The sequence below is a fragment of the Brienomyrus brachyistius genome, chromosome 15 (genome assembly GCF_023856365.1).
Source record: "Brienomyrus brachyistius isolate T26 chromosome 15, BBRACH_0.4, whole genome shotgun sequence".
In the NCBI taxonomy this organism is placed as follows: Eukaryota; Metazoa; Chordata; class Actinopteri; order Osteoglossiformes; family Mormyridae; genus Brienomyrus; species Brienomyrus brachyistius.
In genome coordinates, this window is record NC_064547.1 from 20,400,705 (window position 1) to 20,425,516 (window position 24,812).

Sequence of the window (24,812 nt, forward strand, 5' to 3'; positions counted from 1 at the left end):
GTTCAGTGGTCACGGTGATGTAAAGTTAATGTGCTAACAGAGTGTTTAAGCCTGTGCCAAGGAGCATTTGCATAAGTCCTTCTTAATAGTGGCCTTTTTAAGAGCTTCTCAATATACTTGATGAATTCAGAGTTTTACGAGGACTTGTGCACAAATCTTACTGCTCTGCTGAGTGGCTCGACCCAATCAGCGGAACTGGCGTGTTTCCCAAAATATCAATAACTATATCGAATCCGCTTGAATTTGGCCTTGTTTGTTTTTCTGCAGGGGTGGAATTAATCCCCCCCCCCCCAGCATAGAGTCACGCTGCACTTATAAAGTGCTTCAGTCCGACCGCTAAGCATGTGCACGTTTGTGGGAAATTTGGCTGCAAAGTTCAAGAGGCCGAGAATGAGGAATATATTCAAATCTGAGGATATCAGCGCGGAATGAAGGAGGAAGTGGTGACTCTCTAAAGCTGATGTCATGGGAGTCACCATGGGAGTCACCAGCGGTTAAGGAAACTCCTCTTTGGTGACGTGTCAAGCCTCTGACTTAATGGGGCAGAAGGACCCCACTCTGCAGGTGTGGGCGGTCTCCGCAGTCACTCTGACGTGAACGGCGCACTCTACGCTTTTTCCAATTCAAACTGAAGGACGGAAGATGACGTCTTGCTTATTGGAGACAATGGGGGTGTCTGAATCCCAGGGCTGGGGCACACAGACGCTTCTGTATCTTGCCCTGAGCCGCACTCATGGTATCTCAGTACAGCAGTACTCATTAGAGCGCCCACTGGAGGAGAGGAGGACCACTTTGAAAGGATTCATCTCTAAATAACAACAACCCAATATCAGACTGGACCCATTCAGCTGGGAACCTTTAAACCCGTGAATCGTCCCATGGATCCTTGAGCATGTATCACACTACATGTGCTGTATATTTCTCTAGCTACCTTAATAACAGATTAAATCTCCCGTGAAGTACAGAGAATGGTGACTGCTCGTATTATACCTCATAGGATTATAGCGTGTCGTACACTCGCTGTATCCCAGTCCAATGTGCGGACCCTTCGGTGCAGGGTCTGGGGAGGACTGCCTTTCTGCTGACTGCGTGTAACAAGCATTTAATACTTAGCAGTGCCTCCTGCATCACGTTTGAGGAGCGACTCTGTCCCTTCTTGCCGATGCTGCCAGTGTCATTCTGCTGCCCTTATCTACCTCCCTGCTAGCGGCGTATCCGCAGATCCCCAGGAATTCCTCCGAGTTAAAACATTTGGCTTCTAATTCAGTCCCTTGTCGCTGAGGATTTTTCACTGAGTCTAAAAATAAGCCCACATCAATATTCTTGATTGGAGAGGGGGGGGCTATTTAATTTTCATCAAGGTTGAAATCTCCGCCTAAAATAAATTACTCATGTGTGACATTGCACAGCTCCAGTGAGTCATCTGTTGGTGTAGTCCTTTCTCTAAGTCCGTACAAAAATATCCTGACGTTGTCTATTATTAAACCAGCAGCCCCCCTCCCTGCCCCTCTGCCAGCTCCTCTTGTTTTCAAAGCTTCTTTGTTTTTCCGTGTACACGCTGTGTATGGGTTCTCCGGCTTCCCGACGCGTGACTCTGCGTTGAGTGTATTCAGTGAAATGTGAGCATGTAATATGTGTCTGCACATGCTTGAGAGAGAGGGGGCTCAGAGCCTGACTTTTTAACTGGGGGAGGAGAGCAGCACCGATGTCACGCTTTACGGGCCCTGTGAGGACCTGCCCCCCTGACGCTCGGTGCCTGTCACATGCAGCTGAAATCCACGCCTCGTCATTGTCACTATTCATTTATTCTGAGCTGGCTGTGTGTTGCGTTTGTTCTGGTCCAGAAATAAGTCCGGCCTGGCTGAAAATCAGACAGCGGCTTGCAAAACCAGCTCTGTGAAGGGAAGGCAACGTGGGCGATATCCCAGAATTCTGTGCTACTCATCGTGCTGCTCCAACTGGCCCAGACAGCTGGGGATAGTGTCCTGATCCGGAATTACCGTGGTGGACCCCGGAGTGCCGGGAATGCCTGGAACATACGGATTCCCTTCCTCATCGTGGTCAGAGCTGTTTTATGGGCTTTGCTATTTTATATTATCCATCACAAAAGCCCAGCTAAAGTCACATCCCCCACCAGACTTGCCCCCCCCAACACTGGCTTGGGGGGCTAATATGATATAATTTTATTGGGCCCATAATCTCTAGAGGTGCTGCTGGCTCCCACATCTCCCCCCCCCCATCGCTGTTCCTTCCAGCCCATCCTGACAATCCTGCCCTCCCAGCTTAACTCTCTCAGCCCTGCCACCCTACCCCTCAGCCCCTCCCCTCCCAGCCTGCCCACCAGTCCCTGTCCACCAAGCTCCGCTCCGAGCCTCACCCCAGGTCCACCTCCCTGCCCCGCCCCTTCTAGCCCTGCTTCCCCCCCCAGCCCTGCCTCCCCGGCACCTCTCCTCCCATTATGACCATTTGTCCATGTCATTAAGCAGTAAGCATCGCACTTAGCCGAGTCGCCGTGTACCACGCTGTGGCTGCCAGCTGCATTGTGGGATTCCCAGGCGGTGGCAGTGGCTCGAAACAGCCTGTTGATGCCTGACTAGAGCCATGTTCTTCATGTGGTGCTCAGGGAAGCGGCAGAGGCAGAGTAGGGGGGCACGTGTTCACCTTTTATGGCTCTGCAGTAGTATGGCTGATGGCGGCCCCCCCTCCCAGAGTTATGGGGGGGCTGCGTCCATGTGCTGGAGTAACGGCGTCTTCGCAAGCTCGGAGGAGCCCAGGCCTGAAAACCTGTAAAATAATAATTGTTATACTATTGCTGCCTGAAGATTTGTAGGATCGTTATGAACCGGCAGTCTGTGAGCAGGAAAACCCCCCCCACCCCCCACCCCCACTCAGAGCGCGTGACAGGAGAGAGAAACGGCTGCTTCACCATGGCCTCCGCCCGCCTGCAGAGAGCCGTGAGGCCGGCGGGGTAAATTTACAGTGTTCCTTAAGCTCTCGCTGGATACTGTCATACCGCGGCGTAAAATCGGCAGCGAATAATGATTTTTCAGGCTCCATTTTGTTTGTAATGAATATGTTCTTATTACCGGCATCCTGCGATAAGCACTTTCGGGGAGCAGCTTCAAGCAAATGCCGAGCCCTTACTGGGGAAACACTGCAGCAGAAATCCCATAATACTCATGGGGCCTGTAATGGGCACCTATTCAGCAGGAGAACACATGAAAAAGGGGAAAACATCAACGGAGGATTTTCTTTTCCTATATAGACTGAATAAAATATTATAGTACTCAGGGAATTCTCTTGCTTTAAAGAGAGATTGAAGTGTGAAAGAGATGAACGAAAGGCTAAGGAGGTAACGAGAGAACAGAGAGACACGTGCAGGCTGACCTCAAATCAGGTGGACACTGCTTGGCTCACTGCTCTTCATCTGCATTTCCCAGGGAGTTAAATGCCACTGCAGCCCCTAAAGCTCACCTTAAAGGGGAGGATCCCGTAACTGTGGCAGTGCCACAGAGTCTCCCCAGGCTTGCCATGTCCTGGCTACTCTTGGAACCCTTCCTTTTAGAGCAGGTGATGCGGGTGGGGGTTAGGGCGGTGGGGTGCGATCGATTTTCATTAGCATAACAGTAATCATGGGACATTGATTCCCGGCGGGAGTGAAACTATCATGGCTGAGAAACAGCCCAATTTATCTGCACAATCTGATAACGCTGGTCTGGCGATCAGGGGGCTTCAAGCTCGTAAATGTACAGAGACCGCAATCAATGCGGGCCTGGTCCTGCCGGGACTGATTACTGCTGGTGCTGCTCACTCCTGCATTACTCAGCATTAAGTGGTGGACTGCAGTGCTGAGACTGGTTGACTGACATGCAGATGGGCTGACATGCAGACGAACTGACAAACAGGCAGTCTAACATGCAGATAGACTGATATGTCCCAGGACTGACATGTAAACAGTCTGACATGCAGATGGGCTGACATGCAGACGGGCTGACATGCAGACGGGCTGACATGCAGACGGGCTGACATGCAGACGGGCTGACACGCAGACGGGCTGACAAGCAGACGGGCTGACACGCAGACGGGCTGACACGCAGACGGGCTGACATGCAGATGGGCTGACATGCAGACGGGCTGACATGCAGACTGCTGGCTTATAGAGGCCGTTCCACTGGCAGCGAGGCCTTGGGGGAGGCATACTGAAAGTAACAACAGGATAGAGACAGCACTTTGGTATGTAATAATCCCAACTGCAGCACCCAGAACATTGCAGAGCTGACATCTCCCCTTGACTCCTGGGGCGTGCAGCTGCTCCCTGGGACTGTTGTTAAGGATCTATTATCCGCCTGTCCCTGCAGGAGGGCACCGCCCCCCACCCACGGCTCTGCTGGCTGGTTCACTGTCAGCCTCTTCCTGAAGGCTATGGGTAGGTGTCAGGTCACCATTAGCCGAGGGTAGGAACGACTGAAACCCATCCTTTATTAATATCTCTCACTCACTCGTCTCTTTTAGTATAGCGTCCTGCTTCCTTTAAAATATGATCTTCGGCGCTTCATTTGAACTTTTTCCACATGCATGCTAATTTATAAACACAGAAAAATTACACTAAATAATAGACATAGTCAGTGAGAGTGGCTTGTGTGTGGAGGGTGTCCTGGTGGCTCCCCTCTCATTGTGGGAGTGACCCCCCCCCCCCCAGGAAGCAGAATCGGGGACACATTAGCATTACTGAGCTGCTCCAGCAGAGGGTGCAGGTCAGTTTCCCAGTCTGCCCCCTCATCACGGGGCTGGATGAGGTATTCCAATTAAGTGTGAAGTCATAAATGACCAAATTGCCTGCTCAAAACACGATCGATTAAGCAAGATTAATGTGTGCCTTTTAACGACGGAACATGAAAAGGAACCATCCTACTAAGGTTCCTTATCAGAGGATGCATGAGTTCAGTGCATCCTGAATAATTTGCGCAAATCATATATTCTGCAGCTCGTGATTTAAACAGGTACTTAATTTTTATACAAAACGGTTAGTGACAGGGCTGCGGGTTAGCAAGGGTTCCTAAGGGTTCCTGAGCTTTTCGGAGGGTTTCTGAGTATTACCAAAGGTTCTTAAGGGTTACCCAGGGTTACTGAGCATTCTGGAGGGATCCTGAGGGTTTTAGGAAGAGCGTCTCCCGTCTCGGGACTCCAGCAGGCAGACCAGCCGTGACGCAAGTGCAACCTTGTATTTTTGTGTGTCTGTAAGGCCGCTCTCGGGCTGGACGGCAGCGCGACGCTGCAGCGGAAGGCCACATCTGCGGGTTGTGAGAGGCGGGGGATGCATCATTTGACGGAGATGAGATTTTTCCATCTGTGCCGTCAAGGTTAGAACACGGCAAGTTTTTTTTGTGAGCTGAAACACACATGGACACACACATGTCTCTCTCTCACACGCACACACACACACACACACACACACACACACACACACACACAGATTAGGTATCTATACATTTGTGGAGTCTCTCCATTCATTTCTTTTGGCAAAACTGTGATCCCAGCAACGACACCCTTGACCCCCACCCAGCCCTAACCTTAACTATAAGTAACCTGACGAAATAGAAGACTTTTCACATTTTTTATTTTTTGATTTGCATTCACAGATTTTTTTATAAAACTCACATATGAGTTTCCCCATGTGAATACTGGAAAAAACGTCCCCAAAAAAGAACAAATTTTTCGTCATATTGTGGGGACATTTGGTCCCCACAATGTAATATGTACATGACCCCCCCCCCCCCCCACACACACACACACACACATACGTTTGTATTCATATCTTTGTGGAGAACACAATGTGAAAACAGCAGGTTTTTATCTGTGGGGGACATTCTGTCCCCACAATGTAATATAACCCTATTCCACACACACACACACACACACACACAGCATCTACATAACTCTAGCCAGCTGCTTTAGTGCCTTCACTATCCACCGCTTATTACCTGCTGATAACACCAACACTGTCATTATCCTCATTCTTCGGTTTTCCGGTGGAGAGTGACTTGTATTTTTGGGCACACTCCAGTGTATCACAGACTAATGGGTAAAGAAGTTTAATGCATATCAATAGTTTAATAATTCAAAGCAATAATTCAAAGTTAGAACATTTTGTAATTTTTTAAATAGGATGTTATCAGCCACAATTGGAGCTTTGTGCGGTTTGTATGTGTGTGTGTGTGTGTGTGTGTGTGTGTGTACAGAGATCAAGCTTCAGTCGCTCACAGAAACATGGACAAGAACAAGCAGCAAGCCTGTGTTTAAACCTCTCGTAATCTACTCTTCTCTGTTCGTCCATTTGCTCTTGAATAAACGGCAGTAAATTTAGGGGGAGGCAAAAGGCAGAAGGTTAAAAAGCCAGAAGCCCTGAGCTGCTTCAGAAGCCCTGAACTGCTTCAGAATCCCTGGGCTGCGTCAGAATCCCTGGGCTGCTTCAGAAGCCCTTGCACAGTGATTCTGCCCCTAATCCTGTCTACACTGTTCAGAATGACCACGCTGACTCCTGTAAATCAGGTATGAAATATATCTAATGCAAATGTGATATGATGCTCTGTCCTGTCTCTGTCTCTCTCAGGTCTTGGCGATCATCTCCATCCTGTTCATTGTCCTCTCCACCATCGCGCTGTCACTGAACACCTTACCGGAGCTGCAGGTCATAGACGAGTTCGGCCAGGCGAACGACAACCCGCAGCTGGCGCACGTGGAGGCCGTGTGCATCGCCTGGTTCACCATGGAGTACGTCCTGCGCTTCCTGTCCTCGCCCAACAAGTGGAAGTTCTTCAAAGGGCCTCTCAACGTCATTGACTTGCTGGCCATACTGCCATATTACGTCACCATTTTCCTGACCGAGTCAAACAAAAGCGTACTGCAGTTCCAGAACGTGAGGCGAGTCGTCCAGATCTTCCGTATCATGAGAATACTGCGGATTCTCAAGCTGGCCAGGCACTCCACCGGACTTCAGTCCCTGGGGTTTACCCTCAGACGAAGTTACAATGAACTCGGACTGTTAATACTGTTCTTAGCCATGGGCATCATGATCTTCTCAAGTCTTGTGTTCTTTGCAGAAAAAGACGAAGATGCCACAAAATTTACCAGCATTCCGGCTTCATTCTGGTGGGCCACCATCACTATGACCACTGTCGGATACGGTGACATTTATCCGCAAACATTGCTGGGCAAAATAGTCGGTGGCCTCTGCTGTATCGCAGGTGTCCTGGTCATAGCCCTGCCCATTCCCATCATCGTGAACAACTTCTCTGAGTTCTACAAGGAACAGAAGCGCCAGGAGAAAGCGATCAAACGCCGAGAGGCCTTGGAGCGAGCCAAGAGGAATGGGAGCATCGTCTCCATGAATCTGAAGGATGCGTTCGCCCGCAGCATGGAGCTGATGGACGTGGTGGTGGACAAGTCCGAGGAGAAGCGCTCCCTGGACAACCACCTGTCGCCCAGCAGGTGGGGCGCGCCGCAGCGCGCCATGTCCGATGCCAGCCTGAAGTCGTTTGACAAAAAGTACCAGGAGGGCGCTCCGCCGGGGTCGCAAGATCGCATCCCAAACCTCGGCTCGAGCCCACAGCGCCTCAACGTGCAGAAGCTGGAGGAGATGTACAACCAGATGACGAAGTCGCAGTCGTTCAGCGGCCTGAACACGGCAGGGAGCACGCAGAGTGCAGTGCCACTGCAGTGCGAGGTGGAGCTGGAGATGAAGCCAGTGCCGCTGGCCTGCAGCCTCCCCCAAAAAGAGCGACCCTTCACCGAAATCAAGAGCGTGTCGAGCGTTGACAGCTTTGCTAGCTGCATGGCGGACCCCCCCGAGGGTGAGCAGGGTAGGGGGAGACACCCACGGGCCCCACCCCTGGATCTCCGTCATTTGGTCCCACCAGTCGAGGTGGCAGATGGCAGTGAAGGTGACCACAATGGAATGCCAACCAAGGACAGCCTCTATGAGTTTGTCCTTCCAAACCCGGACAGCGGTGCATCCTCAACTAATGAGGATCATCACAACTCCGACCAGAGCACCCTTGGTGGCAGCAACCCGTCAAGGAGCAGGGCTCGCAAGGTCAACTTCACCGAGACGCCGGAGGAATTTCCGCCGGAGCTGGAGGGCAGCTTACTGGAGGGGGAGGGGCCCCATCCGGGTCCCGCCCCTCAAGCACTGGACGGGTTACTTCATGCAGAATCCCCCCGGCCTCCAATGGAAGAGCGTGACAGCAATACAGGGGACCAGAAGGAACCAGAAGGTGTCACCCACGAGGAGCAGGACCAGGCAGTGGGGGGCAGCACAACCACCGAATCGCCCTCGCAGAACTGCACGCCAGCTGCCAGCGGTGCGGTCGTGGACAGCAAGTCTGACAACAATCAGACAGGACACAAGGTGGAAAATCACATGTTCTCCCCAGACATTAGAACAGGGGAGGGCGCTGTGTCACCCCCCTGCGAAACCAGCATGTGACTGTGGAGTGTGAAGGGGATGCCCACAAGTGGGCGCCCATGTAGGGAATGAGGTATATTTGCATGGTACAATGAGGCGCCTTTCCTCCACGATGCAGTGGGAAACTGAAGCTGGCACCTTCATCACATGACCAGGGTCTATAAGAAGACTCTAGGTTACGAGCGTACAAAGACTTTTATTTTCTGTGAAATGTAAATTCAGACCTTGTACTATTCCTCTTTTTTTAGCTGCTGTAAGAAATGCACAAAGAGGGACTGATTGTTTAAAACAAAAGCATGCATTTAAAACTGTAAATCAAAGGTGCTTAGTTTGCTGCAAGTGATTCAGTGTAAATATGACGGCAGTGGAGATGACAGCAAATGCACAGGGAGATACAGAAGGTTTCCGGGCGCCGAGAGTGAGAGACACTGAGAAGCATGCTGATAAGTCTGCAACGTAGCGACCTATGAAAACATATCATTACTTTTTATGGTAAGGCACTGTCTTTCAATGACAATGACGCGATGATTTTCGTTTTTAAACTTTGTCAAGGGAAATTACATTTACTATGTATTGTGGTTGGCTTTTCAAGCCAGTGACGTAATCAAAAACCGCAGACCAGACGTACATGCCACTCCGTTTTTCTATGATCCTGTACCTGATTTTTTATATAATTGCCAAATAATAACTGAAAACGTCAGAGGTTATCATGACTGATGACATTCTACCTTGGTTACAGAACTCTGCAGTGGGTCATTGAATTATTATATCTACTCCAAAGCCAGAATTCCTTGCTGACAGAAATTGAGCAAAACATGGTAAAAGACTAGCCAGTGATATTTACAGAGAGAGCATGCTTTATTTCTCAAGCGGCAGTATTAGGGGCAGAGTGACAAAAATATTGAAACTAGCGATAAATTAGAGAGCTGGGAGGTGAGGCTGTTTTATCACAGATTAAATTATTGATTACTTCATAGTATCCGCTGTTAAATCTTTCCCGTGCCATCCGCAGACCTCACAGCGAGAGTTCAGTGCTACACCTTGTCCCAGAAGATGATAAAACTCTCCATCCTGGCCGAGGACCAAAAAGACAAATCCTCCTGCTTTTCTCTTCAGGCACATTGACATCATTGTATAAAAGTGTCACGTCATTTTCAGTTTCTTTACAGAATGGTTCACTGTATAAACACATTCTTTACGCCCAGATCATTCTACTTGCAGAGATCACTTTCCCTCACCTGAGTTACTTTCAGCTGTGGTTTAACACAGATTGTCACATCATATTGTTATTCTGAAGGCTAAACCAGTTTTGCGTAAACATGATCCTATAGTTTTCCTCTGTAGATTTGCAGTGTAGTTTGTCTTCTGTTGCCTTTTATTACATACGATGCGTCTGCTGAACAAGATTTGCGTTTGAAAAGCCTCGCCGTGACGAAGGCAGCCACATCACCCGTGGTCAGGTTCAGATGAGGACGATTGTAGCTCACTGTTGCTTCGACTACTCATGCCATACAGTGAAGTGCAATACCGCTCACTGTAATCTATGCAGGCCCTGATATGTGGCACTTTTGATTACAGTCCAGTGGAATTGTAAGAGTATAGACAGTATTAAAAAAGCTAGTATTTCTCAATACACCTTTAATATCAAATAAGAGTATTACCCCGTATAATAACAATGCATAGGTATGACTAAAGCAGATCAGTCAATAAACACTTAGTAATACAGCTTCAATAGGTGGCTTACATATTAGAGGAGACGGGAGGGGGCGGGCAGTGGGGGGGGTGGCACACTTTTATAAATCATAAGGAATGAAATAGGTCATCTTTTCATTAGAATCACATGTTATCTGAGATTGCCGCAAATGGAGAATTCTATGTTTGTTTTTTTTTTTTTGTGTGAATTACTTACTATTGAGAATGATTATATTTTTTCTAAACCAAAAGCATACCCACGATGGTTTCCTCCCGTCTGGTGGTTGAAATTACGCGTGCCTTTTCATAAACGCTTATTTATGAGAAGGTGAAGTTGTCCAGCTTTGTTCATACAGTATTGTACAGAAAATTCTAATTTTTTATAGGGATAAATCAGGTCTTTAAGTGATAGCTACAAGTAATATTATTGCGTTCTCAGGTTTTGTATAACACACATGTGTTCTGTTAGCATACCGTAGTTTTATTTCTCATTTACAGATTACGGCGGCTAGTTATCATTCTGTTGCTGTTGTTTTTGTACTACTGTAAGGGCGATTGGGAGGACAGAGGCTAAGTCCCTGGAGAATGTTCCGGAAACCCATGAGAAACCCCAAGGCACATAAGGACAGGGGGCCGTGGTGGGGGTGGGTGTCACACCGGTCAGTATCCACAGCGGGCAGACGTACAGCGCTGTCCTCACGTGACATGCCAGCTGAGACTCCAGACAGCAGAGTGAGCGCCCCCTACAGGTCAACCCTGAGATCTCTGTTTGCTTCCATTTTCTCTGCCATATCGCAGGCCTGCTAAGGGTTAGCTCCCACATACCGCATTTCCACATCTGTCACTACCAAAAACGATAATTTCATCCACTTTTACAGGAAATTGTGATTTGTTTTCTTTCATTGCCATTCTGCCCTCGATTTGTTCAGCGACATATCTACATCAACAGGACGTCTGGTTTTTGCGTGTCGCCGTCGAATTCGTAACTGAGCAAACCGGGACTGAAGCGTAACATAGAGTCGCATCATATCACCCACAGTCTGTGAAACCTTAAGCTGCCGTCGTCTTTTCTTTCGAGGGAAGGAGGGATGTGTGTCGATCGTGTTTGAGTCACAGCGACTTTACAAGCTGTCCACATATCTGCTGTATCAGACGGTTCTCATGTTCCCGCCATAAGCTCCTAGAAAGTTCTCTCAGCTGAAGACTGTTTCTGAACACATCAGCATCTTTGTTTGCATGTAGTAGTCTGTACAATTATGCGACCACACTCTGTTATGGTACATGTATGTTTCAACATCTCTGTAAAAATGGAACAGCATCGTCCCCCATTAAGTCTATTAGAATATGCAGCATAATGAATAAATGTGTATATATCTCATGCCTGTGTTGCTGTGTTCTCCCTGGCTCCCTCGGTCAGCACCCTAGGAAACACTGTTTTCACAATACGGTTCAGTCGCTGAACTACCAAGCACAGGTTTGGGTTTGGTGGGCTTCTCCCCATTTACCCCACCTAAGTGCAAGCACACTAAGATACTACACACTTTGGTTCACATGAGACGCAAAGTGCACAAGTGTATGTAAAGAGCTCTAGTGCCTGGGAAATTCTTGAAAACATTGAGACACACTTGATATCTGAACAAGAAACACGTTAGGACTATGTTACCATTTGTCTTAGTTACACTTGGGGATGCCCTTCACTGTAGATTAGGCTACGTAGGCAGTCGTCATACAACTTTGCACACTTAAACTGAAACTTTTTAGGAGGCATGTTGATTTCTGATACACCGACAGACTTCCTCATGCTCAATGTAAACATTAGTCGTCACTGATGCGGAGCATTGTGGTCTATATTTACCACTTTTATGCGGTATTTGCTAATGTGTGGATAAAGTGCACATTAAGTACGCTGCACTTAGTTTATTTTGGGACACCCTTGGATACTTATGCTAAGCGTGTGAACATGCCCACCAAGCGTGCTAGTATGTAAGTGTGTACTTGGTAGGGCAAATGGGATTATGCTGTTATTTCTGTGCTAGAGAGATTAGTGCCGAGTTACCTGCCTCAGAGAGATTAGCCCCGAGTTACCTGCCTCAGAGAGATTAGCGCCGAGTTACCTGCCTCGGAGCGATTGGTGCCGAGTTACCTGCCTCGGAGAGATTAGCCCCGAGTTACCTGCCTCGGAGAGATTAACCTCGAGTTACCTGCCTCGGAGAGATTAGCCCCGAGTTACCTGCCTCGGAGAGATTAGCCCCGAGTTACCTGCCTCGGAGAGATTAGCCCCGAGTTACCTGCCTCGGAGAGATTAGCCCCGAGTTACCTGCCTCGGAGAGATTAGCCCCGAGTTACCTGCCTCGGAGAGATTAGTCCCGAGTTACCTGCCTCGGAGAGATTAGTGCCGAGTTACCTGCCTCAGTGTGATTGGTGCCGAGTTACCTGCCTCGGAGATATTAGCCCCGAGTTACCTGCCTCAGAGAGATTAGCCCCGAGTTACCTGCCTCAGAGAGATTAGCCCCGAGTTACCTGCCTCAGAGAGATTAGCCCCGAGTTACCTGCCTCAGAGAGATTAGCCTCGAGTTACCTGCCTCAGAGAGATTAGCCCCGAGTTACCTGCCTCAGAGAGATTAGCCCCGAGTTACCTGCCTCAGAGAGATTAGCCCCGAGTTACCTGCCTCAGAGAGATTAGCGCAGAGTTACCTGCCTCAGTGCGATTGGCGCCGAGTTACCTGCCTCAGAGAGATTAGCCCCGAGTTACCTGCCTCAGAGAGATTAGCCCCGAGTTACCTGCCTCAGAGAGATTAGCCCCGAGTTACCTGCCTCAGAGAGATTAGCGCCGAGTTACCTGCCTCAGAGAGATTAGTGCCGAGTTACCTGCCTCAGTGCGATTGGTGCCGAGTTACCTGCCTCAGAGAGATTAGTGCAGAGTTACCTGCTTCTGGTTTTGGATTATTGTGACTATATGGCTCATCTATGGTACTGCACAGCAGCTGATACATCATCAACATCACTGATGCATTTTTCAAGCCAAACCATTGCCTCTCCTCTGTGGGACCACTGCTTTGTAACACACTTAGGAAAGGAACCACTTAATGAACTTCAAAATTCTTGTGAAAGTCTTTCCCTTCAGGCAAACACGGATTTTCTTTTGTTGCTTTCTGAAAACTGTATATAATGCATCCAACTATAAAATATCTACTTATTGTTCAGTGAAATAACAAAAAACATTTGGAATGTCGATTTAGTTTGTATAATAACACTCACAAATAATTACAAGGCGGAGTGATGCAGTTTGTAGGAAAACAATAAAACCTTCCGTGTCTGCCGACTGCTGTCGTATTGATCCTCGCTGTGTTCACGGTTTGAACGCAGCAGCTCTGTGAAGGAAAAAGACCTTTTTATTACCTGCATGGTGGAATGGGGGGGGTCAGTGGGTCCACCACAAAGCTTGGTGGGGGGGGGGGGTGATGGTGTGATGCTCACAGCACATCTGCGGGGTTTCCTCTTATGCCTGGTTAGGAGTTTCTGCTTCAGCATTTTACTCTTCAGCCTGAAGCTCCACCGGAAGCCTGGACAGATGCTGAGATCTCTGCACCCTCCTGGACTTCAGGTAACACACCTAACCCAGGTCTACCGGTCACATGTTGTCACTGAGGACACTGAGGACACGGAGCAGTCATCCCACTGACCTTCTGTTCTTGGCACCCGAATGACACAAATCCAACCTTAGGAGCTGCCAGGGAAACCTTGTGGAATTCAGTTCGATTCAATATATTTTTATATAGCGCCTCTCACAACTGAGTCATCCCAACCCAACGCACTTAATGGAACGGAACGTGACAGACCAACACATCAACAGGCCAAAAGAAGCAGGACAATTCCGGTAAGCAGAACTACAAGCATGTTCAACCATCTTGCTCCAAAAATAATAATAGCGAATTCCCTCACCTCAATAACCATGGAGAATAACATGCAGAATAACAAAGTGAATGCATTCATTCGTCCATTCCAAAAGGAAGCAGGATGACATTACGCCACATTAAGCAGGCTACCTAAATGGTTTTTCTAAAAGGTTCACTGTCCAAATACATCATGGGCACCTTAAACCCCCAAAATGCCATTCTGAGTACAGCCAGTACTTTTTGATGTGTTCTTACACTATTAGCTGTTTTACACGGTTTACCATGTTTATATTTTCCTTTTTCAGTGTTTCTAAGGTATGCTTCAGATGCAACCAAAAGGCCTACAAAACTAATATATTAATTTAAAGATGCCTAAAACTGTCTGGATCCCATAACATAGATCTTTCTGCTTCAAGCTGCCCACAAGCCTCCAGCTGTGACTTGTATTGGGTTTAAAGAGCAGCATTTCCAAGTCGTCCCAGCCGTCTTTCAGCTTCTGATTGACTGAACACACCTGATCCAGGTAATCAGCAGTGTGTGGGGCAGGGATAGCTGGAAAACAAGCAGGGCAGTGGGGCCCGAGGACAGACTTTGAGAACCGCTGCGATAGACCCTTTTGTACCGTCATGTCCAGGACCCAAGCTGGTTCACAGGGCTCCATGCTCACTGGGTATGTTCTGTGCCGTCCCATAAATTTCACCTGAATTCATAGCGGCGCCCGCCCTCCGCGCCGGTAGGTGGCGCTGCGAGCTAGAGCGCACGGAATGTCGGCGGTCTGTGTCTTTAAGCCGAGAAGGGGATGTCTCTGTGGCTTTCGGCGGGCTTGTTTGTTTGTGTGCAATCTTAATTTCGTCTTCGCATGGAAGGAAATGGAGGTCTCGAGTTCGAAAAGCCGGCCGTGGGATTCTCGGCCGTGCGGGCGGTGGCGAACAGCATGATCGCCGACTTCGGTCTGGTGTCGCTGTGCCGCTACTTTAAGATGGGCAAGCATGAGCGCTTCAGGGACTGTCTGCGCTGGCTGGAAGGTACCGGCGGGCATTTGGGGTGTGTCCACGCGGAGCCAAAACAAATCTGACGGCCGGGCGCTTTATTTTCACGGAGGAGGGAAGGGGGTAGGTGGCGACGGTGAAAGTTTTCGACAGGCTAGTCATACAATCGCCAAACTATAGCTAGGTACCGAACTTCTTGGTGATAATATAGCCTCCGTGGAGTTAAAACTTAAACCGAAACATAGACCGCCAGGACGCACTGTGACCGGGTCACTCACCGCTGGTCGAGGTGCACAGGGACGCATTTTAACACGTATGTTTGGGGGTGTAAACGCTAATACGGGCAAGATAAGGACGGGTCAGTAACTATATACAAAGTTGTTCAGCAGGACACCTTGGAGACGCATGACAAGTAGTCTGTAGGGTTTGTAAACGACCCCACACGGAATAATATAGAATAATTGCCGTAAGATTTCATGCGTGAGAGCCTGAAAGTGGGAGTGTGACGCCGGATGCGTGAGAGCCTACAATGCGATTAATTCAGGATAAATCCATTAAAATGCACGCTTCACTATTATGGTGGTTGAAACTCCTCTCTCGTGTTTTGTCTTACTTCCGGCATGTTTGGGCGGACCTACACCTGCTTCAGCTTTCCAGAAGTCATCTAAGCAGCTTCAGAGGCACCACTTCAAGAAGCTGACTGTCTGCTGCTTTCTTGCGCGGGTTGTGGATGGGAAAGAGCAAGGTAACCCGATCTCCTGAAGTTGGGGGTTGGGCTCAGGGATTGTGGGCATGGCTTTGTCATGGCTTCAGTAACTTGTGAAGATGTCATGTATATCAAGAAGGAGAAAAGCACAGAAATCTGTCTTTATCTGTCGCTACAGGGCTGGACAATGTGCAATATGTATGTGGTATTTTCAAAGGAAACTTTTAGTATTTTCAAATCCTGGGTGCCCTTGTTAAAAAATAATCTGATAAGATTTCTTCTATCAGATTGGACAAATCTTTTAAATGGGTTCAAAAGAAATAAATGATTCTGTAATCGGATTAAATCACACTTGGTTTTGATCTGGATTCAACGTTTACTATGTGTTGTTCAGAACTTTTTAGATGTACAGTGGTACCTTGGAACACAAACTTAATTCATTGCAGAAGGCTGGTTGAGTTGCGATTTGGTCGAGGTCCAAGTTGAATTTCCCCTTAAGAAGTAATATAAATTAATTCTAATCCTTTCCAGACCCAGAAATGATTACCTGTTTAAACTTATCTACTTATTTAATAATAAAAAGCATTGACAATCAATCTGAAAGCAATACATGCATATAAAAGCCCACATACAAAGCGATAAACATGAAATAAATGACAATCCCATACTACGAATTAAGAGTAGACACATGTGCACCACCTTCCAGTCTTGCTATCATTTCCTTTTTAAGTTCTACAGTTACTCTCCTCCTACTTTCCTCTTTGGTTTGCTGCTATCAGTGCTGCTGTCAGTGCTCACTTCCTTAGGGGGCATGATTACTGTGTCACTAAATGTACTGTAGATAAAGCACAAAAAAATCCACACCTAACCCAAGAACACACGTCGAAAGGTAGAGCAATTCATAGGCATCATCCTCCCAGTAGGTCCGTCTGCCTTTGCGTCGGCCCATCAAAGGCGCATCTCAGCCCGTTCAAGTTTTAGCAGGTCTGTTTTGCTTTGCCGTGTTCAGTTTTTTTCGGTCAAGTTGCGGTTAGATGTTTCTTGCTGCTCGTATCATTACTAAACCCCCTCTATACATCATATCACCCCTGTCCTGCAGCAGCTGCACTGGCTCCTGGTACATCTACGCATTAATTTCAAAATCCTCCTCTATACATTTAAGGCCATCCACAACCTCGCTCCTCCATACCTGTTTGATCTTATTCACGTTGCTACTCCCTCTCGTCCCCTCAGGTCTTCCTCCTCTATTCACCTCACCGTCCCTTCTGCCCGCCTTGTCACCATGGGGGCAGGGCATTCTGTTGCTCTTCTCCCCGACTACCAAAAGACATTGGAAATATCAACTCCTTTTCTCTTTTTAAATCAAAACTCAAAACGCGTCTGTTTACAACTGCCTACTACTCTCTGTAGACTCTTATCTTTTTATACTGTTTTTAGTTTTGCGATTGTTTTTTTAAAATTCTGATTGTTCTTATCCATTGTGTAATTCTGTGCTTCCAAAGGTGCCTTTAAATAAGATGTATTATTATTAAAATATCTGCAATGTATTTTTGAATAACATATATTTGTTTTATGTATTTGTTGTGGGTAAGATGAACAGTCTGTTTCTAAATGAAATTGAACATGGGAAGGGATGTTTGTATTGTTTTATTGGGCTGTTTATTGTTTCTTCAAATAACATTTAAAGTGAACCCACTCTGGCTTTTATTCTTCCTATTGTTCTTTTCATAGATAGTAGCCTTGATTGTGATATGTAGCCACATTTAGAACACCGTAAATCTGGATTTGGTTATCTTGAAAAGTCTGTACCTGGATCAAATCCAGTGTTACTTTGAAAGCACAAAAGAAAGATGGATCACCTGATCATGGATAGCAAAACACTGGATTTCCAAATCGGGGTGATTTTGATTCACGTTCAACTTTTGAACAGCGAGGTCTTGGCAGTAAAATTCGTGGGCTAGAAGGTCCTTGTGTGATTTACTCGTTGAAGGTCATCAATAAATTCCGCTAAAACATTTTTAGTTTATCATAGAAAACTAGAAATGCTTTGTAAAAAAAACATGTGGGAAATATTTAGGTTTCCATAGAAACCATATTGAGAGAAAGCAAGGGATTTGTCAGCCCAGGTCATGGCAATGCCATCAACTAACTTGACACTCTCTTGGTAGACAAGTTCTGTTTGCCTGTATTTTATTTTGGGTGCATTTTCATCTCATTTTTGCTTTATAAATGTTGCAGTATTTTCCAGTATTATGTAGCCCTACCAGTGGCTTCTGAAGTTCCCAAATGAAACTCCTTTCCAGAGAAGCTTTGAGGGAGACCAAAGGTTCACATCTTCCTCATGCCGCTCTGAGCTTGAGGATTAATTGTGTGTTGACCCCAGTCTCCCATGACTGCAGTCTTAACATTAACCTTTCAAAATGTGCTCGATGCCTGCGTCTCTTCTGGGATTGTCCACATGCCCAACAGCTAACTATATTGTATATTCTTTTAACTCTTTCTAGACGTCCAATATGACAGTGATGAGCGAATAAGCCCGTTAATGTCAGCCATTCCCCTCTGGGACTCCCTGGAGGACGTGGTGGTGGATAAGGCCCTCTTCAACAACATCAAAAGACTGCTTTTTATCCAGGTGGGGGGGGATACGTAGCCAGTTTAATCATAAACTCCTCTGATAGGTAGTTTTATCTTCTTTTTTTTTTAAAGTGCACAACTGTTTTTTGGAATTTCCATCTTTCTCTGCTGTTGCTGTTTGTGATGCGTGTCTGGCTGGTCCTGCTGTGTTTCATGCTCTGGTTATAGCACCCCCTTCCGCCATTCCCTCTTCAGGCCGTGGCCGTGTTTATGGAGAGAGGTGATTACGTCAAGGCGCAGTGGGTCCTGAACTGGTTGAAGGACGAGTTCGCCCTGTCCCCGGTAAGTTTACCAAACCTGCTGTTGTGTGCCCATCTCCTCTAGGGGGCGTCTTCCTGATGTGAATTTTGAGATGGTCATGTGATGCGCGCTGGCCATTCCTGGAGCAGGGTGCGATCTCCCCCCTCCCCGTCCGCAGCATTGGGCAGGTGCTGAAGGCGCCGTAATGCGGCCCTGCTCACTGCTATATTCCGCAGCAAATGTGCTGCGCTTTGAAAGTTACCGATACACCCACATGGTCCCTCAGAGGAGCCGGCCTGGGGTCTACCGGCCCACGTCCCGCCTTACATAACACATTAGTGAATCTTTCTGGCATGTCTGAGAGAATTATGCCAGCGGGGGGGCATTCCTGGGAGGTCATTAGCTATTCACAGGATGTGCCAGATGTATTCAAGGAGTGGGCTTGTCTGGGAGATGCACTGGAACATGCATTTGAAGTGAGTCTGCTGGCTCTCAGTAACTGTGGTTTGTATATATTGTATATTATATAATAGACAATGTGATTGGCATGAGGCAGGAACCAACCGGCTGTTGCATGATGCACACTCAGTCACACATATGGCCAATTTGGGCAACTCCAGTTCTCTTAAGTTGAATGTTTCTGGACAGTGGGAGGATCAGCAGGAAAAGCCACGTACATACAGGCTGAACATGCATGCGCGTGCGACGGTTACATCGCAAGGACCGTGATAGTCTGCTGGATTCAGTCCATCCAGGTTGCACTGAAATATTTTTACTCGGTCTTAGGGAACAGAACTTGGCAAGCTTTGCAATTTTAAGGCTGGTTGCTTTTCAGCATTATCTCTGTGTGTGCGTATGTGTGTGCATAAATCAGTCTATTTACCATCGCTGCTTCTGCATGCAATCTCAGAGAATCATAATCATTCTTGTCTTTGCTGTTGGACTCATTCATAGACTGTTCACAAAAATAATTATGTTTAATATGTACCATATTATGTAAGGTGACACAGCTAAGAGATGGGGCTAACCTTTGTTTTAGCAGAGATTATTTTGACATACAGAAATTGTAGAAAGTGAATTAAGGAAAATGCTTTAGGTAAAAACGATGACAGACGGGCTAGGCTACTCAAAGAAGCTAATTGCCAAATAGCTATGGCTAACCTCGCATTATTGGATGAGTCCGTCGAACCTGAATGTCTTAAGAATTTGTATTGCGGTTGGTCTATGGTGATAATTAAGGCCTGCTTTGTAATACTGACAGACTGCATTTTAATTTAATGCTAAGTGCTTCCACACACATGATGCTTTTGCTCCACCTTCCTTCCGCCATATTTTCAAGTAACTGAGAAGGGAACTTTTAACTAACCCTTTTCAATAATCAAGGAATCAGGTTTAATCGAGTAATCATGACGGCACCAGCACAGTGTAATCAGATTTGTGTTTTTTGCGATTTATTTCGCAGAATCTGAAGATGAAGCTCTCCACGATTGTCAACATGAAGGATGCGTACCATATGTTTCTGACGACCTTCAGCTTTGTCAGCTTGGTGGAGAATATCAAGGTGTTCTTGGACCAGTTCCTGGAGGATCATCCCTCTGACTTTATCGTTAAGGTGCGTCAGATCATCCTGTGGCCCGCCTTGCAGGCATCTGCTTCCTCGGCCTCCATGCTGATTGACTTAGGCTGTGTGTGACTATAGGGATGTTGGGTCTTCTTGACTCCTGATTGCTTTCTTGTACTCGCTATGTGATGTGATGCCTGATTTAATGTCAGCTTGCATCTGGGGGTGGGGTACTTAGCCCCTTTATGTATGAGAAGCACGCAAAGTACATGCCGCCAACATGCCTCTCATGACAGGTGCCGTGATTCTGTTGCTAAGTACCTGGTTGATGCATCCTTAAGCAGAAGTAGACGCCAGCAATCGTTGGGTAGTTAGCAGGCTTGACTTTGCTGTGAGATCCCTTCTTCAGAAGGGGTCTCTGATACAGCGCCCCCTTTAGTTAGCACATGACATCTGCCGACTTCCTTACAGATGCTGTCATCCTATTGGTTTTGGAAGGCTTGTTAAAAGGATGGCAAACACAATGAAAATTAAGTAGCAAAAGACTGCGCATGAATGGCTTGCTGACATCAGAGACGCTCGTGTGCATGTGAACTGTACTGCCCTTGTTGAAATTAATTTTCTCTGGGAAACCGCATAATGCATGTTGGTGACCCTAAATCCACCCTCATTACCCTTTATTGTATTTCACTTCCTGGCTCAATGGAGCTGTGGATAACACCAGAAACTGCTCAAGCCCTTAATTCCTTTATACTTTTTCTTGGCTCAGATGGCCAATTATAAATATGGTAATGATTTGCAATTAATCAAAATCGCAATTATCGTCATGAATTTGACACCTATTAAAAATGTACGTATGTGCAAATATGCACATAGATGTGTAATGAAATTTTTTTTAGAGGTGAGTAGGCATCCATATAAATTTGGCAAAGGGAGCATGAGTGCTCCCTGCACTGTGGGGCAATCTCACAGTGACCCTGCACTGTGGGGCAATCTCACAGTGACCCTGCACTGTGGGGCAATCTCACAGTGACCCTGCACTGTGGGGCAATCTCACAGTGACCCTGCACTGTGGGGCAATCTCACAGTGACCCTGCACTCGGTCTAGGGCCTCTCGAGGATCAAAATCTTTTTCTTTTGGTGCCAAATTCATATACCCAAACTCGTTCTCTCCAGTGGCCTGTACTACGAAGCAGGTTTACTGGCCTATCGGGGTAACTTGTTGGATTTAAGGTACCACGGCATAAATGGACTTCATATTTGTTCGCTTACATTTTGCCCAGACTACCTTAAATCCAAAAAGTTACCCCGATAAGCCAGTAACCCTGCTTCGTTGTACTAGTCCCAGGTGTTTCATGTGATAAACGACAATGTGGTCAACAACTATATGGGGGGCATATGTGGGTGTAAATGACGCCATATTTGCAAGTCATACTGGTGCGCCTACCTAAATATAGTTGCATTTAAATATAAATGCCCGCAAAATGTGACATTAGTATCAGAACAAGTATCGTTTAGGAACCGGTATTGAAATTGAGGTATCGTTCTGATACTGGCATGGAAAAACTGTAAACTATGCCCAGCCCTAGCTGGGTTGGAGATTACCGAGGATGGGGTGGGTGAATATGCTTAAGCACAGCCTGGTTGTAGATAAAGAGCTTTAAAAAGCTGAGACACAGCTTGATTTATCATGCAAACAAGGTCAGTGGTAAAACAGCAGAAATGAAATACCCCTCTTCAGACAGTGTGTGGTGGCTGGGGTCAGGGGCTGTGCCTCTGGTCAGAAGGTTGTTAAATCCCAGGGTCAGCAGAGTGATATCAGTCAGTACGTTTACATGCACACTAAGAAAATCCAATTATTGTGTTAGTCCGTCTAAAACTGTTTAAAGTGCATGTAAACGTTAGTCCGACTGAAATCGTGCTAAATTTCTGGCAGTCGGACGAACATTCCCAGACACTGCGATTGGAAATCGATTTACTCCTGCATGTGTGTGTGTTCAGTTGAACTCAAAGTTCTTATCCTTGCATGCATTTTCACTCCTAGACCGGTTTGTGAGGAATTTGTTGAGCTCCTTTTATGAAATACCCCAATATTTAATGCAACAAAATCACAATATTGCAATATTTGATAAACTTCCTATACTGTGCCGTCATAGTTTATTTTACAAAATACTTTATTACTTGTTATGCTATTCTGAAAATCTTCAGATGCACTGCTGTCAAACTGCAGATTGTCCTTTGTGGGTTTGTCTGACTGGGGGGGGGGGGGGGGGGGGCACTTTGCAGAAGGCAGCTGAAGTTAACACTTAAAGTAGCTGAATCCATCGAAGGTGGGAGCTCCAAAGCGGATGTCTTTTTTCCCTCTAAGGGAGTGGATGCTTTATGGAAACCTCCTCCCTCCCCCTGCAGGTAGCTTCAAAGGAGGCAGGGTCACGTCTGGCAGCAGTGCAGATGAACAGCGAGGATGAGGAATCCTCAGAGAACACGAAGGAGCCGTCCAGGTAGTGGTGAAGCTGAAAGTGCGCCGCCGCCGCCCCCTCCCCTGCGCCAGACTGGTCTTCCGGCTGCTTTATCACTGACTTGGCTGTTTTGTTCTAGGATGGACGAGGCAGAGACAAAACTCGAGGCATCAGATCAAAATCAGTGAGTTCAGTGGGTGGAGTTTATTTTTCAAATGGTTGAAATGAATTAAAAGCCACAAAATTGCATACAGTTGTCATGCTGACCTTTTAACCTGACCCCCACTTCCTCACTTAAATAGAAGTGTGGGGGCCTCAACGTCCTGCCAATTAAAAACAAGGTAAGAGACCATCGGCTTGGCAGCCGTACTGCTAATCTCAGTAACAGTACCCACTATTGGGGTATGAGAGCAGACCCCCCTCTCCCATCCCATCTCCCCTGTTTTTGAAGCCCCATTTAATGCCTGCTGATGTTAACAGGGGTCCTGTATTCCTGTCCCAGACTTATGGTATAGCCATTAATTTGCTACTGGATAATTTTCACCTGTTCTTGAAAGACCTTCATCAGGCAGCCTGACATTTTGAAACTCATTTTGCCTTTTGCTGGTCTGTGTTTTTTGAAGTCAGAGTTCACCTTAGCTGCTTCTGAATTAATTGCCACGGGCAACGGTGATGATCAGTCAGAGATGCTGGTCTTGGTGTCTCCGTCTGCAAACGGGTGTCACGGCCTCTGATAAACGTGTGCCTGGATCCATCCATCCTGAGCAGCTACCCATGCCTGCTCGTGGAGAGCTCTGCCATAAACCTTGTAAAATAGCGGCATGTGCTTTTTAATGCATGACCATCTGTGGCACTTAGATGAACAAGCAAACAGTCTCCTGTGATGTCCTCTTTTTTTCCTTAGGGCAAGAAGAACTTTATTTCCTAAACACAATATTTTGCCGTGGAAACCAGGCAGCAGCAAGAAACCAGCGAGTAGCCATCACATGCACATTAACTTGAGGGGCAAGTGCTTATTTTTTGCTTTTATTGATATATGTTGGCACGGCTACCTGTGTGCTGTGATGCCCTTGTTACTTGGTCTTCCTGATGCTGGCCTGTTGCTGATCCTTTGAGTACAGCTCACAGGATCACCATGACGTTCCCTCCGCTGAGAAAGCGGCATGACTGTATGTATCTCGTAGGGAGAGACCGTTCTACCCGCCAGTCTTCCAAGCCGCAGAAGTCAGCAAATCAATCAAGTAGAGCAAAAAGAAAGGTTCGTGTCTCTGTGCATGATTTTCTTTCGCCGCTCAATAATTTCTTGGTGAATTTATCGCCGCTGTGACCCGCCGCGTGAGATCAGTGTGTGTGATGTGTGAGTGGGTCACATGGTTGGGGGTGGAGTCTAGGTGAGCACGGTTCTCTCTGACTGTATGCAGAAATGGACGTATGACGAAGACCGGGACTTGAGAAGCGGCGTGCTCCGTTACGGCGTAGGCAGATGGGCCAGGATCCTGGAGGAGTTCGGCTTTGAGGATCGCACCAATGTCATGCTGAAGGACCGGTGGAGGACACTGCAGAAACAGAACAAGGTGGGAGGGAGGGGATGAGATGGACAGGTGCCAGGGTGCTAAAACCAGCTCTATGTCCCCCACTGCCAGCATCCTGCGGCCCTGCAAGTCTGGGTGAATCTCTTAGGTTCCTGATTTTGTGACCAAAAGACCCCATTGATCACTTTAGACTTTGCGCGACTGCAAACTTGGGATCACCGTCACCCCCTTCAGAGAAATTCCTTCCATGGCTCCGTCATATACTGCAGAAATTCCCTGCCGCAGATGGTTTTCCAGAAACTACCGCCATCAGACCGTGTAGAGGGAGCTGCGTTTCAGGGTAGGAAATCTTAGGGTGGAATTACAATTCATGGTCAGACGTAGCATGTCATGGGTTCCCCAGTTTGAAAAAAAAAATAAACATTTAATCTTTTTGTCGTCAGTGCATTAATTTTATTTATTTTTAAGCAAACGGAGCAGTTTGTGTGTTTTTTTTTTTTTTTTTTTTTTTCTTTTCATTTTTTGCAAAGTGCTGCAACCATAAACATTCCTTGAAGCCACCAGGGGGAGCTATAAATGCCTGAGCTTTTTACTTTTGTTAGATTAAAAGTACATATTAATCTTTGTTTTGGCCGGAGG

General features: G+C 47.0%; 2 protein-coding genes across 2 annotated transcripts in view; both read left to right on the forward strand.

Annotated features, from left to right (window-relative positions):
- Positions 1–10,214, forward strand: part of kcnb2b (potassium voltage-gated channel subfamily B member 2b) — a 54,013-nt gene extending 43,799 nt beyond the window's left edge. The window contains exon 3 of the mRNA XM_048976929.1: positions 6,611–10,214. Within this exon, the coding sequence (XP_048832886.1) occupies positions 6,611–8,485 (1,875 nt within the window). The 3' untranslated portion in view covers positions 8,486–10,214. The remainder of the gene's footprint in view (positions 1–6,610) is intronic.
- A 4,638-nt stretch (positions 10,215–14,852) lies between these two features.
- terf1 (telomeric repeat binding factor (NIMA-interacting) 1) lies at positions 14,853–24,607 on the forward strand. Its single transcript, XM_048976933.1, has 11 exons — positions 14,853–15,077; positions 15,691–15,786; positions 18,252–18,379; positions 18,577–18,663; positions 20,084–20,233; positions 22,592–22,683; positions 22,781–22,825; positions 22,944–22,982; positions 23,546–23,650; positions 23,830–23,899; positions 24,063–24,607. Exons 1-11 carry the CDS (start codon positions 14,912–14,914, stop codon positions 24,231–24,233), a joined length of 1,149 nt encoding a protein of 382 aa, XP_048832890.1. The 5' UTR covers positions 14,853–14,911; the 3' UTR covers positions 24,234–24,607.
- The last annotated feature ends 205 nt before the right edge of the window (positions 24,608–24,812 follow it).